General features: G+C 38.1%; 1 protein-coding gene and 1 non-coding gene across 3 annotated transcripts in view; both read right to left on the bottom strand.

The window, feature by feature from the left end:
- Positions 1 to 18574, bottom strand: part of NLN (neurolysin) — a 98208-nt gene that overhangs the window by 50823 nt on the left and 28811 nt on the right. For both annotated transcript variants that reach the window (XM_059175099.1, XM_059175098.1), the window contains exons 2-3: positions 5265 to 5524; positions 1083 to 1231 (exon numbers count right to left, since the gene is read on the bottom strand). In XM_059175099.1, the coding sequence (XP_059031082.1) occupies positions 1083 to 1231; positions 5265 to 5524 (409 nt within the window). The remainder of the gene's footprint in view (positions 1 to 1082; positions 1232 to 5264; positions 5525 to 18574) is intronic.
- On the bottom strand, positions 14900 to 15006 carry LOC131832803 (U6 spliceosomal RNA). The gene has a single exon (XR_009354167.1). It is a non-coding gene; the product is annotated as a U6 spliceosomal RNA (small nuclear RNA).

Here is an 18574-nt window from a genome sequence, read left to right as displayed (position 1 = left end):
CTGTTTGACATAAGGAGACAGACAGCATGTACATTTTACATGTCTAAATAAAGTCTTGATTACATATTCTTTAGTAAGTTACAAATGAAACATCTAAAATAAAACTGCTTTTTAATTTCAACTGTTGTTATAATTTGCTAAAAACAAAATTTTTGAGATTTTTGTATAAAGACATGCAAAATTAAACAAAAATGTCTAGGATTGTAAAACAATGGTTGTTTTCCAAACACACTGCTGGGTGTCATGAAAATAAAAATTCAAAGCAAAGACATAGTGAAACTCGAGGAAGCAAATCAAAACTGGTAATGAAAAGATCAAAAACATTCAAGACAGACCCACCTAAATAAAACATTCATTATCCATCATTTCCGTGAGTCCTGAAAAATGTAAGGATGACAGACAGCAATGACGGGCATGAAACATCCAGTTATGTCATCTCTCATGGACAAAACCACATAATATTTGCAGATAAACGACTCACAAGTCCATTTGCTTGCAGATGACCTGATCTAACATAAACCCTGAAATATTTTGAAACTTTTAAGAGGTTTTCACATTGAACCATTACGTTCATGATGGTTAAAAATCCTTAGATTTATAGATGCACACTTTTTTATACTTGGTCTTCAGTGTTAAGTGAATATAATTGACAACTCAACATAAAACTGTGGTATAACAATATAGAACACTAAAAACTCCCCAATATATAACACTACGCTATGCCCACTATCATAAAAATCAGAAATAAAATCTAGTAATTTCCAAATACTTTTTATTGTTGATCAAAGATTTTTGCTCTTTTATTGTAGATTTCGTTTCCTTTTAAAGGGATTGATAACATTACGGTGCCTCGGTGGCTCAGTCGGTTAAGCATTTGACACTTGATTTTAGCTCAGGTCATGATCTCAGGATCGTAAGATCAAGCCCCATGAAGGGCTCTGAACTCAGCAGGGCATCTGCTTGAGATCCTCTCTCCCTCTCTGCCCCGACCACCCCATTTGTGTGCACATGCATGCTCTCTCTCTCAAACAAACAAACAAACAAACAAATAAATCCTTAAAGGGATTTATAATGTCATTTACCTGTAAATGCACAATTCTCAGGAATATATCTTCTCTCATGCTCATCTCAATATCAAAACGAGAAAGTCTTTTGTCTGCTTCTGTACTCGCTGCCCGTACTTCTTTGTCAGAGGAAACATGCTGGGGAAAGTCTAGCATGGTTCGTTCCACTGTCAATACAGGAAAATACCATAAGGACTCATCAGATCAGTTCTAAGAAAAATACCTCCTACCTAGATGAATGATCATCCTAATTTAAGGGTGTACACTGAGTACTTACCAAAGTATGTTTAGGGTATACTTTGTTACCAGGAAATGCAGGAGGATAAAGACATAGTTCTCATAGTGATGCAGTTTATAGTCTGGGATGTGGGAGTACGGAACAGTACATGAAAAGATAAAGAACAATACAGAATAGAGCAGCTTACTTGTCAATGGATGGGATAGTAACTCAACCACAGCAATACTAAGAACTGGAGCACTATGTAATGCCTTATGGGGAAGGGTGGACCTTAGGATGGGCAGGGCAAGAGGAAGACCTCAGGAGAGGATTTGAGAAGCAGAGACTACAAGCGCTGGGACTGGAAGATACAGAGGATGTTTTAGAAAAAGGCAGGTGAATTTAGTGGGTAGGGGTTTGTTTGGAATACAAATTCTTAACCTTTACTACAAACAAATTCCTTAGAGAACCTAATCAAAACCCCTCCCCCAAATGCAAACATTCATACAAGCATAAAAAGTTCCACACTGTTACAGAAGAGTCCCAGAAATCTCAGGGGACATATCCGGTAAGCAGCTCAATATTGGGGCTATTCCTGTTACATGATGGTGGTAATGCAGTCTGCTCTAATTTTCACATATTAAAATTGTTTCTTGGGTTTTTCATATATTTGTATTTTAACTTTAATTGGGCAGAAATCTGATGTCAGTGAAATAACCCATAGTATAGGAAAAAAATGAGTATGGTTTGTAGGGATGGTTGTAGCTATCCTGTGACAGTGAATACATGTTCATTATATTTAGTGCTTTGAAGGTATTCTAAAGAGGTAAAACTTCCACATGTGATATATGGTAGAGAGCAGGACATACCAAGAAATTGTCCAGTTAAATGAGCTACCTAAAATGACTGACACTTATGTCAGTCTTCTTAAAACATTGCTACAAATAAAGCTGTATAAAGTTCCTCAAATATCTGAATAAATTAATAAGGTATGGTTTAAAAAATCAAGTTAAATAATTATTCTTTTTTTAAATTTATTTTTTTATTAACATATAATGTATTATTAGCCCCAGGGGTACAGGTCTGTGACTCACCAGGTTTACATACTTCACAGCACTCACCATAGCACATACCATCCTCAACTGTTCATAACCCAACCACCCTCTTCATACCCCACTCTCTCCAGCAACCCTCAGTTTGTTTTATGAGATTAAGAGTCTCTTATGGTTTGTCTCCCTCCCGATGCCATCTTGTTTCATTTATTCTTTTCCTACCCCCCAAAGCCCTCATGTTGCTTCTGACTTCCTCGTATAAGGGACATCATAAGATAATAGTCTTTCTCTGACTGACTTATTTTGCTAAGCATAATACCCTCTAGTTCCATCCACATCGACCCAAGTGGCAAGATTTCATTTCTTTTGATGGCTGCACAGTATTCCATTGTATATATATACCACATCTTCTTTATCCATTCATCTGTTGATGGACATCTAGGTTCTTTCCATAGTTTGGCTATTGTGGACATTGCTGCTATAAACATTCGGGTGCACGTGCCCCTTTGGATCACCACATTTGTATCTTTACGGTAAATACCCAGTAGTGCAATTGCTGGGTCATAGGGTAGCTCTATTTTCAACTTTTTGAGGAACCTCCATGCTGTTTTCTAGAGTGGTTGCACCAGCTTGCATTCCCACCAGCAGTGTAGGAGGGTTCCCCTTTCTCTGCATCCTTGCCAGCATCTGTCATTTCCTGACTTGTTAATTTTAGCCATTCTGACTGGTGTGAGGTGGTATCTCATTGTGGTTCTGATTTGTATTTCCCTGATGCCAAGTGATGTGGAGGATTTTTTCATGTGTCTGTGGGCCATCTGGATGTCTTCTTTGCAGAAATGTCTGTTCATGTCCTCTGCACATTTCTTGATTGGATTTAAATAATTATTCTTTAAAGATTTCATATAAAATATGTACTTTTATGTCCCTTGATTTAAAAAAGAATGGAATAGAACTAAAATTTCATACACACAGCACTTGTTTGATAGTTAACTATATAGTTACAGTTTGTTTACTTTTTAAAATTAGCTCAAGAAAAAATTATGAAAAAAAATGAAATTTCTCCAGAACTAAAATGACCAGAACAAAATGCAGGAGCCTAAAATTGGAAACATATTCTTAAACAAACAATAACACTAAAAACCATTTCCTTCCTTACTTTACCACAAAGACCTGAAGCAGACTTATGCTCTCACTGCCAAACTATAAATAGTACCTGACACTAGATGAATGAGGTTTTGACAGCTATTGCAGAAGGCAGATCGAACTCTGAGAACAGTATGTATACTAATAAGAGAAAGTTAGCCTTTAAAAAGCTACTCCTAGGGTTGCCTGGGTGGCTCAGTGGGTTAAGCCTCTGCCTTCGGCTCAGGTCATGATCTCAGGGTCCTAAAATCGAGCCCTGCATTGGGCAGCCTCTCCCAATCTCTTTGCCTTCCTCTCTGCCTACTTGTCGTTTCTCTCTCTGTCAAATAAATAAATAAGATCTTAAAAAATTAAAAAAAAACAAAAAATAAAAAATAAAAAGCTACTCCTAAACTCAGAAATTTTTATAATTAACTCACAAAGATGAGCGTATGGGACAGCAAGAATATCAGAAAACTTAAAGTATATTTAAAAGATATATTATTGGGGAAGAAGGAGAATTTAAGTCATTTTTTAAAAGATTTTGTTTTTCCCCACTGATTTCTGTATTTGTTTAATGTATAAGTCACCAGGCTGGCATACCATTTTGGCCATACATGACAGAAGAACTGAGGCTCTGAATGAAGGACAAACCACATACAGGAAGGGAGAGACACATGAAGCTGCCTTCTGGGAAAACTGCCAAACGGGGACCAATTCCATCCCTCTGACTTTGACTATTGAGACCAACCAGATCTTTTTTATTCAGGAGTTTTAACTCAAGACTTTTAGCCAGATTTAGTGGCCATTAATCAGAATGAAGCAGGTGGTGGTTAAGAGGCAGAAAATGAAACACAAGAGGTAAGAGAGTCCCTATTATGGTAGGACATAAGGTAGGGAACTCTTGGTGTTGAGGAGCTGATGTGGGTAAAGAGATGACTACAGCACTAGGGCTGTGCAGGATTTTGGACAACCTACCAAATTCCAGAATACATACAAATCTTTATGATATCCAATTCTACAGATAACCTATGTTCCTACAAATCCTGGATACACAGCCAAGGCTGCTTAGCCATGATTATACTCCAGTGTATACCTAACCCTTAGAGACAACGGACATGAATCTTCCTTTTAACTCAAAAGGTCTAATACTTATATTACAAAGATAATATATTTTAAGTGTGGGAAATAGAGAAAATAGAAAACTGAGAAAGGCAGAAAAGAATAAATTTTTAAAAATCAACTGAAAACCCAACACTCAAGAAATCAGCAATTATTAAAATTTGTATATTCTTCTGGTTTTCTTCTCTGTGTGATTTTTTAAAAAATGTTATTAAATACTGTTCCTCAACATGATTTTAATGGCTATACAGTGTTGCAGAGGCTGAATGTATTATTACTTGGCCTTTCTATTGGTTGGCACCCAGGGCTTGTTTCCAAGCTTTTGCTATGACAGAGTGCCTGTTTAAATATAAATGTATACACAATTTTCCTGTATCTGATTATTTCCTTAGATTAAATGCCTGGATGCAGAATTGCAGGGCGAGGATATGAACTTCTTAAGAGTTTCGATGCATTATGTTAAAATACTCTCTAGAAAGCAGCTGTAGCAAGAAGGTACATTTATTATGCTAACATAATAAAAATTTTTAATCTTTTTTAACTGAATTCTAGGCAATTAATTAATGATTATGGAAAAACCAATGTCTTGTAAAATTGGAAAATGGATTGACTGCCCAAAGAGAATGCATAAAATGGTTTATGATGCCTACAAAACGAAATATCAAGATGTTTCTGCGTCCTACTCACCTATATACTTTACTTCTACATCTGCCAGTGCTTGCAAACAATTCTCATAAGTTACTTCCTCAACGTCAAGCATGCCAATAGCATCGTACACTTGTTTGGTCTGCACAATGAGCTCCTCGGTTCTTGTTTTAATTTGCTCTGGTGAAAGATCCCATCTTAAAACATTTCTGCCAGCCACAGTATAGGAAGACATTGCCTGAAGGGGAGACATCACTTCTCTTCCTAAAGTCATTCTGAGTAAAATCCTGGAACCACCAACTCTAAAAGAATCAGAAAAAGAATAAAAATTAAGCATTTGTTGGTTCAAAGTCAATATACAAATGTTTATTATCTAATCAAAATAAAAAGAACTTTATTTATTTTATTTTTGAATATTTTATTTTAAAAATAATAAATAATAAATAAGTAATATTTATTTATTTATTTATTTGACACAGAGAGATCACAAGCAGGCAGAGAGGCAGGCAAAGAGAAGCGAGGAGGAAGCAGGCTTCCCACTGAGCAGAGAGCCTGAAGCCAGACTCAATCCCAGGACCCTGAGATCATGACCTGAGCCAAGGCAGAGGCTTTAACCCACTGAGGCACCCAGGCGCCCCATATTAAATTAATTAAAATCTAAATAAATAAATAAATACTCTGAGAGAGAGAGAGAGAGAGAGAGAGAGCAAGAGAGGGAACACAAGCAGGGGGAGTGGGAGAGGGAGAAGCACGCTCCCCGCTAAGCAGGGAGTCTGATGCAGGGCTTGATCCCAGGACCTTGGGATCGTGACCTGAGCCAAAGGCAGACGCTTAACGACTGAGCCACCCAGACACCCCTAAAAAGAACTTTTTATTAAAATTCAGCAAATCTCTTTCAGGTGAACACAGAAGCACAAAACTAAATGCTTTTGCATTTTTTCCCCTCCCTGAATGCAGATTTAATGGAATTAGTGATTACCAAACACTGAATTGGTTATGTAATTAACTCATGTTGAGAAATAAAGTTAGATGTCAATTCAATAATATTGTCCTTTATAAATTAAACCAGTAATCGTTTTGATTTAAATGTTTTCCCTGTGCTGGGTGCCTGGCTGGCTAATGACTCTTCATCTTGGGGTTCTAAGAGAAGGCCCCATGTTGGGTGTAGAGATTACTTACAAAAATAAAAATCTTTAAAAAAATAAAAATTAAAAAGAACTAAATGTTTTAAATGTTTTTCTGTGCTAACATCTACCTACAATGTAACAGACTCAAAAAATACTTTGGGATTCAGAAAGGAAACATTTTCAAAATGCTCTTTTTACAATGAACACCAATGTAAAAATTTTCTTTTTACAAAGATTTCATGTACATCAACTATGGCAATTTTAATTTAAGACTTGGGAAATAACTCTGGTTGCTATGATGTTATTCTAAAAGATAAAAAGAGATGAAGTGTATGATACCAATCCTTCACCTCCTTAAAACTCTCAAACTAATAATTAATGCCATGTGTGTATATATGTAATACATACCATGTGATATAATTTTAGAGCTTGTGAATAAAATTATAATTAATAGCTAACATTTGTTGTGTGTTTAGGCACTGTACTAAAGACTTTCCATTTATTCACTCAGTCCTCACAACGAAACTATAAGGCAGATCCTGTGGTTATTCTCATTTTACCAAAGAGGAAACTATAACACAAAAAAATTAAGTAACTTGTCCAAGGTCACACAGCTGGTTATATGGTGGGAGCTAGGATAAAAAACCAGATAGCAGAGATCCAGAATCTACACTCTTAACTACTATGCTAAACTTACTCTTATTATATTACGAGACCCCAAAACAACCTTATGTGGTAGGCAGCACATTATTCCCTTTTAATAGATGATGCAGCTGAGGCTTGGACAGGCTAAGTGACTTATTAATGTCATTGTTTAACAGATACTTATGACCATATACTTTCTGGTCATTGTGGCAGGTATCAAAGAGAAGCAGGCAAACTGAGTAGGACTCCACTATTATAAAACAGTGAGAGGGGCGCCTGGGTGGCTCAGTGGGTTAAGCCTCTGCCATCGGCTCAGGTCATGGTCTCAGGATCCTGGGACTGAGTCCCGTATTGGGCTCTCTGCTCAGCAGGGAGCCTGCTTCCCTCTCTCTCTGCTGCCCCCCCGCCCACTTGTGCTTTCTCTCCTCCCTTCTCTCTCTCTGTCAAATAAATAAATTCTAAAACAAACAAACAAACAAAAAACAGTGAAGAGATGAAGTGATAAACTATTATATTGTACTGAGATGAGCACTATGACAGGAATAAGCAGAGGGAACTGTGAAATACCACAGAAGGAACTTTTCTAGGAAGATTTTCCAGAGGGTACAAGGAGCAAGCCAAGATCTGGATGATATCCAGAAATTATCCAAATGCCAAAAGCTGTAAGGAGAGAGGTCTGATAAGGTCAGTAGGGACTAGAGAATGAAAAGTCTTGGGAATCACTAAAAATTTCAGCTTTATTCTGAGGGCAGTGAGAAAGCCAACAAAGGGTTTTAATCAGCTAAGAGATGAAGTAAGATACACATTCTAGAGAAATCACCCAAATTATAGTGAGTTGAAAGGTTTGGAAAAGAGAGATCATACTAGAGGAAAGCTATTACAGTAAATCGGGCATAATGTTATGGTATCCTGAACTCGGAAACAGGGGGAACTGGAGTGACTTAGTAGATATTTAGGAAGTTGAATCAATATGACGTGGTCTTTGGTTTAGAGGTGGGGAGTGAGAGAGTCAATGATGCTGTCCAAGATTCTGTCTTGTAACTGGATGGATGGATGATGGTGGTACCATCACTAAAAGAGGAAATTTAGAAGAAAGTGGCTTTTTGTGGGTAAAAAGAGAAATCCAATTTTGGACATGCCAAGTCTGAAGTGGCTATAGCACATGTAAGTGGAATTCATTAATATTATGTGGTAATTGGAGTCACAGGGCTGGTTGAACTGGCCCAAGGGAGTCTGCAGAATAAGAACAGGACAACTGAGCCTTAACTCTAGTTTAAGCATTGAGGTAGAAGGAAAACCAAGCCAGAATGGATTTAGAAAGTCGTGAAAAGCAAGCATAGAAAAAGGGAGGGCGTGCAATAGGGCCAAATGTACATATTTCAAGAGAGTTGAAAGAGTCTGTTAAATTTAGCAGCAGGAATGTCCCTGATGGCTCTGGGAAGAGCAGTGTCAGCAGGATGCTAGTGGTGGAAGTCAGAATCCTACGACTGAGAGGGAAGAAGAACGTTAAGAACTGGAGAGTACATCTAAGCAATTCTCTAGAGCTGAATGTATTTTAGAGAACAGAGACTAAAGTCTCAGTAAAATAAAACAGGTAAAGTAGGAATACTTAGGTTATAGTAAAGAAGTATGGGTTTGAATTTAAGAATTCAAAGGTGAAGCAATCTGACAAGATCCAGGACATTTACCCCGAAGTGAACGGTTGATATAAATGAGGTGAAAGGGTGCAAATGACCAGCAATCTAGGATGGACAAATTGTTTACGTGAGGGGTGCCTGGGTGGCTCAGTTGGTTAAGCGTCTGCTTTTAGCTCAGGTCATCTCCGGGTCCTGGGACTGAGCCCCACGTCACACTCCCTGCTCATTGGAGAGCCTGCTTCTCCCTCTCTCTCTCCTGCTCCCCCTGCTTGTGGTCTCTCTGTCAAATAAAATCTTTTTTTTTTTTTAATCATCTATGTGGACATTGGAGTTAGCTAAAGCTTGGTAGCTGAGTTGGTAGTAGAAAGGAAGACTGAGCCAAAAACCAAAGTCTTCAAAGACTGGAGAAGACAAACCAGGTAGTTGGTGGAGGATATCACGAACAGGGCATAGAATGAGAAAAGCAGACTGTGAGCCTCGAAGGGGTTTTTATTTAATGGTGAAGAAGTGCTGGTCTGGGAGCATAACTGGGGGCAAGGCAGCAGCTGGGGAACAAAGAAGATGTGGTCTTTCCTCCTTCCATTGTGGTATATGGGGTGTAGAAGAAAGAGGGAGATAGAGAAAATATTTTCCCCAGGCTTGAGTGGATTCCAGGAAAGGTTAATAGAAGAAAAGACAATCCAGAGAGTATAAAGAAAGTGGAGGAGTTTATCATGGGACAAGGGTTCCAGAAATTGCAAGAGAGAAGTCTAGGAGTAGAACAGATAGCTAGATAGGTGTGGGTTGTCCAGCCATTTACTGCTTCCCTCTAACTAAGTAGATATACATTTGTTTCACGGCACCCATGAATCAATAAGCCCCCCTGCCCCAGTCCATGATCTACGTGAAGGTGGTTGTCTCTACCCACAGAACTCCTATTCCTAATGTATATAATTGAGCAAGCTTATGTCCTTGATAGCAGCTGACATCCACCTTATAACAAAGAGTAGAACCTGACTTATGATGAAACAAACACTGTGAACAGAAGACTAAGGGAAGGAAAGCAAATATTTACTGATATCCCAGAACCCCTATGGTCAATTACTTCTGAAACCTGACCTACAGCTACTTTCCAGTTATGTTTATGCCAGTTTGAAGGCAGTTTTATGTTATTTACTTCATAGAGGATCCTAACTGATAAAAGAATGAGCATACACACACAAAAGTATGAAGGTCACAACAAGAAATGATGGATGACTGGGGGGTCTTAAATGCTTGGTGATGGCTAAGAATAATAGGTATGCAAAGTTCAATGTGTGGAGTTGGCTAAAAGTGTCCAAAATAATTATTTCCATAATCCCCCTATGGCAAGACAGAACTGAGGCTCAAGGAGGAGTCAACCATGACCACAAATGACTGGCTTTCCAAGGAAGTTCTAGTATAAGTGAAGAGGCTAGCCCTGGGATTGCTGATGTAATGACCAGCAAGTGATGACTGAAACATAGCACTTCTGCACCTTGACCACCCTGGTCTTTTCTCAACTCTTTCAAGTAAAAACCAATTATTACTAATTTTCATTATTGTTACACACCTTTAAGGGAAAATAACTTCAAACATTTACTGATAAGATGAACCTCTACTAGTTTTCCTTTATTTCCCAATATTTGTCTAAAGGTTGAATGTGTGATCACAGCATACATGATTTTAACTCAGTGAAATTAGCAAAGATATGAGCACCTCTACCCTGGCTGAAAAGACAGACCCATAATTACCCTTGTACAGTTTCTTTTGGAATTAATGAAAACATACCCCTTCCTTGAAGTGATAATATTCCCCGAATACAGAAGGGATAAAAAGAAAGCAACAGAAGTTAGAGACCGTATGGGGGGAGGGGGGTTGGGAGAAAGGGGGGTGGGGTTATGGACATTGGGGAGGGTATGTGCTTTGGTGAGTGCTGTGAAGTGTGTAAACCTGGTGATTCACAGACCTGTACCCCTGGGGATAAAAATACATGTTTATAAAAAATAAAATAAATAAATAAAATTAAAAAACCGTCTAGGATTCTGTTTTAATTTCATTTAGGATTCATAATTCTTGTTACCAAAGAAAAGGAGACAAAAGGATTCCCTCCGACTTCTAACTAAAACATTGTGATCTATTGAAAATTTTTCTACCTGTATTGTCTCCGCTTTTCCTCTTCCATCATCATTTTGTTGAATATCCCTATTCCCCTTTGTTATGATTTCAAGCTCATTCAACCCTTCAGATGCTGGTACCTTTGTCTTTTCTTCCCCTTCAGTGGCTCTGCAGCCCTGCAGAGCTGCACCTGTGCGGGAAACCAGTGCACCTGCAATCACTCTATCAAATGTGATTGTACCCTTGAGAATCTCGTGAGGATTTTTCTGGTAACTTTTTGCAACTGCGAAGTACCAAAGTTGAAAGCAGGCAACACAGCATGATGCTGTCTTCTCTACAGGAGTTATTACATGCAATTATTTGAAAATGAGACTCTAGATTAAAGCTGAGATTTCTACTATATAATTAAACATTAGTTTGTTTGCTTTTCTTTCTATAAACTTCCAGGCTCTATTAGTCCTGTACCACCCATACCTTCTTCATTGTCTCTTCTCTCTTTAAAGCACTTTTCAACACAGAACTCTAAAATTTTTGACTAAGAAATAATACAGAATACTATAATACTATACTATAATGGAATACTATAAAGGAAGGGGCATTTGTTACTGCTCCTGGGTCCTGTGTCCCACAAACAAATAAGGTTTAGGAAACAAACAAACAAACCAAAAAAACCAAGTGACATAGATTTTGAAAGAGATCACCAGGTTGCAGAATTTCATCTAGAAATATGAACAAGCTACAATTATTCTTAGTTAATTACTGTCTTAAAAGTTTTGCAAAACATTTTATGGAACTACTTTCAGAAATGCTGTGACTTACTGAATTCATATTCTTTTGAAGCATAGTTTAATTTCCATTTCCTGCCATCAGGGCTTCTTTGACCATTCCTATTCATCCAAATCTGAGATTCTATCACTTTTTACTTATGCCATTCATTTTAGGCATTTAAATTACTATCACCCACCTGTTCAATTGGCTTGACTCATACTCTGAATTACACTAGGGCTTTCCCAAGCACAATAACCATGTCTTTTGTCAAAATCCCCAACTCTAACACAAGGCACACTGCTGAGCACACAGTAGGTGCTCACTGTATACCTGAAAGGAAATGGGACTGATGTGGCTAACTCACTGCAGCAACACTATCTTCCTTCAACATCACAAATAAATATCCACGCAGGGAGATGTGTTTTCTTAGAGTCAGGACTAGAGCAAAGATCATTCCTGCAAAGCCTCTTAACTTCTATTCTCCCAAATTTATATTTTATCCATGTCCTCATCCCTTCTCTAAAGTGGTGACACAGCATTTCCTAAAACTTGCCCCAATTCTTTAAAACACCTGGCAAACAGTCCTAGTACTGACCTCAAAACTAATGTTTATCCCTAAGCAGCTACTGGGGACTGCAATGCTCCCAGAATTCGATTTTCAATCTTAACTCAAATTAAGCCTTTTTTGACTACCTTCAGCTGTTTTAGGAATTATTCCTCTGTTAACCGATATTACATGTCCAGTGACCAAAGCACTTATCAGACTGAAGAGTAATCACCTATTGACTTGGTTGTGTGTCCAACAGACCTTGAGCAGAGACTGGGTTTTCATGATACATGGAAACCCTGACCTTAACATAGTTTGAGGTACATGTATATTTCAATAGTGACAGGCTTACCCCAAAAATTCCACTTAAGGTTATTTAATACTTTTCTTCTATTAGCTACATGTCCAATATACAAGTCATTCTATTTCAGCGTATTTAGCCTCTGTAGAGCATTAGATAAAGCTCTGATCTGCAATCAGAGAAGATGGTACAGACTGGAAAAAACAGCACCTACTGGATTCCAGCATCCTGAATGTTGCTAATAATTTTTCTTCTAAATCAACTCTTGCACAGGAACAGATTCAGGATTAGTAATCAGTCATTACTGAGTCCTCCAGTTTGGGTACTTAGAGCTCTCTCTCTCTTTTTTTTTAAAGATTTTATCTATTTATTTGACAGACAGAGATCACAAGCAGGTAGAGAAGCAGGCAGAGAAAGAGAGGAGGAAGCAGGCTCTCTGCTAGCAAGAGCCCGACATGGGACTCGATCCCAGGACCCTAAGATCATGACCTGAGCCGAAGGCAGAGGCTTAACCCTCTGAGCCACCCAGGTGCCCCTACTTAGAGCTCTCTTCAAAAGGTAAGCATCTGGTATTCGAGTTACTAGTGGTCTAGGCAACAGCTTTTTCATTTAAGGACATTTAATTTTTTAAAAGACCTTATTTTGAGACAGCAAGAGGGAGGGAGGAGAGGAGAGAGGGAGGGAGAAAGAGAGAGATAGAATGAGTGGGGGGAGGGGCAGACAGAGAAGCAGGCTCGTTGCAGAGCAGGGATCCAGAACCCTTGGACCACGACCAGAGCTGAAGGCAGATGCTTAAAGACTGAGCCACCCAGGTACCCCCATTTAAAGGCCTTTTAAATTTGACTTAGGACAGAAATGTTCCATGAATAGAGTTTTATAGAATTACATGCCTTGGAATAAGTCATCTTTTACTTTTATTAAGGTATAGTATTGGAATACTTTACTAAGGTATAGCCTTCGAATAAGTCACCTTTACCAAACAGAGATTCAGATTCTTGGCCGAAATTATTACTTTTGATGTTCCTTACCACAACTTATGTCCAGAAAGATCCTTCTAGGTTGATTACTGAGTTTACAGGGAATGCAATTAAGTATAATAATCTCTTGAACCTTTACCCATTCATGTGATTTTTCTCTTAGTTTTAAAGAAAGATGTGTCTTCCAACTTATGGTCTTCAATTTTTGCATCCTACAAATTTTCCACTTACTGCCTCTACTTCCTTATCACTAATTCGTCTACGTTATTTCACTAAAAGTTCCCTGGCAAAACTTACTTTTACTCTTTCTTAGTCATTCTCCCACTTTTCTGATCATTTCTTCTCAGTCTCCTTTGCTGGCTTCTCTTCCCGTACCCACTGAAAAAAGTTGGTGTATCACATGGCTCCATCCAGATATTTAGCTAGAGCTCAGACCCGAAGACATCTCAAATGCAACATGTTTGAAATCTGATCTCGTGAATTCCCACTCCCAGTTTACTAATCATCTAGGTTCCTATGCTAGAAACTTGCCACACATATGACTGTTAAGTATCATCATGACCCCCGCTCTTTATTAAGAGCCTGCTACTGTGCTGGCATTATATCAAGAGTTTACATGACTTTCCTTATTTAATCATCCCAAGAAGCCACATAGATAAGACATAGTTATTGCCCTGCAGGAGCTTACAGACTTGTGAGGAAGGGACAAAGAGAATACAAGGCAGCAAATTTTATATGACTAGAGTGATGGGGCATTTAGAGGACAGAGCAAGCAAATCTGCCATGGGATAGTTCTGTATTCCTCACTCTCCACATACAGAAAGACAAACACATACACACACTCTTCTTTCTTTTATATCCTTTGTATAAAATTTTTATTTTAGGGATGCCTGGTTGGCTCAGTCATTAAGCATCTGCCTTTTGCTCAGGTCATGATCCCAGGGTCCTGGGATGGAGCCCCGTATCAGACTCCCTGCTCCCCAGGAAGTCTGCTTCTCTCTTTCCCACTCCTCCTGCTGTGTTCCCTCTCTCAGTATCAAATAAATAAATAAAATCTTTTTGAAAAATAAAAATTTTAATTTTACTTTCAAAATTTTATTATTATTCTTATTAGCTATTGCTAAATAGCTAGCAGAATTGATCAAGAGTTATCATACTTCCATTTTATTTCCATTAGCATTTGTGGAAGGTCTTCCAAGTGTATTCCAGGAAATGTTACTAAAACTGGCTACTTCTAATTTCTAAATTCCTTAAGTTCAGGGTCTATATGTCAACTGGATACTTACTCTATGCAATCTGTATTAAAAAGCTAAAATATAAATGATATAGCTAAAGACTACTTTGGTCTTTTCTTTTTAATTAACATATGATGTATTATTTGTTTCAGGAGTACAGATCTGTGATTCGCCAGAATTCCCAGCACTCACCATAGCACACACCCTCCTTGTCCACTGCCCCGCCACCCCATCCTTCCCATTCCCCCCTCCCCTCCAGCAATCCTCAGTTTGTTTCCTGAGATCAAGAATCTCTTATGGTTTGTTTCCCTCTTTGGTTTCATCTACAAATATGGAATGCTTCATGAATTTGTGTGCCATCCTTGTGCAGGGGCCATGCTAATCTTCTCTGTATCATTCCAATTTTAGAATATGTGCTGCTGAAGTGAGCACTGCTTTGGCCTTTTTTTAATCTGTAAGGAAAAAAGCACAAATTTATAAGTTAAGTCTTTATAAAGTGCCTGATACTCAGTAGATGTTTGTTGAATGCACTGAAATCGGTATGAAGATTGAATACCAGCCATCGATTTGCTGATCAAACACTAGAAAGGCACACTGATCTATTTATCCTAGGTCAGGGGAAGAATGAAGACATTTTCCTTCTAATTCTACTATAATCGAAGCTCTTTAAGAACACACTCCATGTCTTAGTCACCTCTGTGTTTCTTAGCAAATGTGGAGTAATACCTTAGTGCAAAGTATACACGTTGTTAACTGCTGAGTCAATGAGCTAGAAAAGTAATGAAAAATCTAAGTTTGTCCTAGAATGACTATTAAGTTCAGCCCAAGACACGAAACAAATAAGGTAATAAAGCAAAGAAGAAAAGTAATTAAGTAAGGGATATATCATAAAGATACTTTGAGTCATGGACAGATTATCTACAGAATATGCCAGTAGACTCAGAAAGTGAAGTCCACAATAAGACTGCTCTTGCTTCCACCTGCTGGTATGGGAAAGTAATTTCTTAGATTATACAGAAAATGTTTAGCAGCTTTAGGAAACCTTTAAAAAAGCAATGAACTTTCAAACTGCTCTTGCAAAAGTAACACAATACGCTCCCCATAAAGAGCCCATTCACAAAAATGTATACCATTACCTGAGCCACAAACACTTTGAATACAGAGCAGAACCACCGTAAACATAGAGACATTCCAGTGGCCTTTATTTTGAGTAGCCTATGTCCGATAAAGCCAAAAGCTGTATCTATTTTTTTCATTGTACAGTCCCTTTTTTGTACTCACAGAAGTAGCACTTAAGTTTGATAACTAATAGTCACAGAAATTCATACATGTGAAAATACACAAATACATAGAAATGAGTGGATATAAAACTGGTGAAATGTAAATAAGGTTGGTGGACTGCATCAATTCCTTACTGCAACTGGGGAAAACCATATGAAGTGAATATGGGGCCATTCTGTGTTATTTCTCCTAACTGCGTGGAAATCTCTATCTCAAAATGTAAAGTTTATTTTAAGATTGTATTTCTTTATTTGCAAGAGAAACCCAGAGACAATAACAGAGATAGCAAGAGAGAGCACAAGCAAGGAAGAGAAAGAGAAGCAGCCTCCCCTCTGAGCAGGGAGCCTGATGCGGGGCTTGATCCCAGGACCCTGGAATCATGACCTGAGCGGAAGGCAGATGCTTAATCTACTGGACCAGCCAGGTACCCCTCAAAATTTAAAGTTTTAAAAAAACATGGTTGATCCATCAGAAAGGATGAATACCCAACTTTTGTAGCAACATGGACGGGACCGGAAGAGATTATGCTGAGTGAAATAAGTCAAGCAGAGAGAGGCAATTATCATATGGTTTCACTTATTTGTGGAGAATAACAAAAAGCATGGAGGACATGGGGAATTAGAGAGAAGGGGGTTGGGGTAAATTGGAAGGGGAGGTGAATCATGAGAGACTAGGGACTCTGAAAAACAATATGAAGGGTTTGAAGTGGCAGGGGGGTGAGAGGTCGGGGTACCAGGTGGTGGGTATTATAGAGGGCACAGTTTGCTTGGAGCACTGGGTGTGGTGAAAAAATAATGATACTGTTATGCTGAAAATAAATAAATGAAAAAAACAAAAAAACAACAACAAAAAAAACATGGCTGAGAGTTGTACACACCACTTGTGGCTCCTTTAAGGGGAGGGAGAGTCAAAGTATGACTGGTTCTCCCAAAGTATAAAATCCATGACTTCATACTGACATACATGAATGAAAAAGAGAAAGAAGGAAGGAAGGAAGGAAGGAACCAAGGAAGGAAAAAAAACCAAGATTCTATATAGGTAAATTCCAAATATTTAATATAGGTACTCCAACACTCAAGAAGGTGAAGATTAACTTCTCTTCTGCCTTGAGTATGGGCTGCATTTAACTGACTTGCTCCCAAAGAGGAAGGGCGCGGAGAAGTGGGGAAAAGCAACTTTATAGTATAAAAACTTGGCAAACACTACCTCAGCCAACTGACCAAGACTAACATCATCAGTGATGCCACATAGACATCATGTACCCCTAAACATGACATGATAAAAAGGGCAAACACCTCTACTATCTTCTTCTCCCAAACCTATAACCTTAGTGTAACTGAGAGATAAATACAAATTGAGTGATATTCCATAGAATCCCTATTGGTACTATTCAGAACTGTCAATTCCATGAAAAACAAAGACTGAATGATTCTCACAGCCTAGAGGAGTCTAAGGGAACATGCTGATTAAATATAATGTGATCCCCTGAAACGGACATTAGGGAAAAATAAGTGAGATCTTAATAAAGTACAGAATTTAATTAATAGTAATATACATATACTGGTTCCATAGTTGTACTAAAGAACCAGTGCTGGTTCCATGGTAATGTAAGATGTTCACATTTGGGGAAACTGGGTAAGGAAGGGATTTATGGGAACTCTCTGTACTATCTTGGCAACTTCCCTATAAACCTGGAACAGTTTAAAAGACAGAAGTTCATTTTTAAATATCAACAAAAATCTGATGACTAAAAAGACCGGTGCAGCTATAAAGGTCCAGTTTTGGTCTGACATAATGAAAACAGGCTATTTTAGAGCCAGTGCCACATACAACTTCAGTTGTGTACAACTTCCTATTATCAGTAAGGTTTTTAAAAAGTAGAATGAATTGTATTACACAAGTCTCTCCTAGGAATGAATGATGATCCAGTTTGGTGAACTCTATCTTAAAACATTAGTCATTTGGGGTGCTTGGGTGCCCGGTCATGAGACCGAGCCTGGAGTTGGGCTCCACGCTGGGCTGGGAGCTTGCTTAAGATTCTCTTTCTCTTCCTCTGCCCCTCCCTATCCCCCCGCTGCCCCTTGTGCTGTCTCTCTCTAAAATAAGTAGTCTTTTTAAAAAAAAGTTAGTTATCCACTTAAAAAACAAAAAAAAAGGAAATTTTCTTTAGATTTTAGAATGTCATGGAAATGAGTTCTTTTCCCCAAATTTCACTGTAAATACATGTGAAGGGACTCTTCAAAGTCATCTTTTCTAAGAGATAGGAATAAAAATGAAAAATGTTAAAAAGAAATTGCTTAAGGTCATAGGAAGAACTATGGGACACTAGATATACCTGTATTATTTCTACTCTCGGTAAACAGAACTTACAGAGATGCTTGATTACAAAGTTATAAGGAAGGAAACAGAAAAATCTCAGGTTCTGAAAAATAAGAATCAGACATTAGTCTGTTTTTTTCCTAATGTTGTATATAGGACAAGTGGTTTAATATTTACAGGTTTTAAAGAAATAACTATAAATGAACATGGAAAGACTGTTCTTCTTAAATCCTTCAACTGGCTTAAAAGCCACCTGAGAATCAGAGCATCTGAAATCAAGTGCTGCCTCACAAATGAAATTCAGACTTCCTTAATAATTCATTAATAAATGGCCTACCCACACTCATGGAAAACCACAATTCAAAAAAGACATTCCACTTTTATTTTTCTCTAGGAGGAT

The sequence above is a fragment of the Mustela lutreola genome, chromosome 5 (assembly GCF_030435805.1).
Source record: "Mustela lutreola isolate mMusLut2 chromosome 5, mMusLut2.pri, whole genome shotgun sequence".
NCBI classification, from domain to species: Eukaryota; Metazoa; Chordata; class Mammalia; order Carnivora; family Mustelidae; genus Mustela; species Mustela lutreola.
This window is presented reverse-complemented; position numbering and strand designations above follow the sequence as displayed.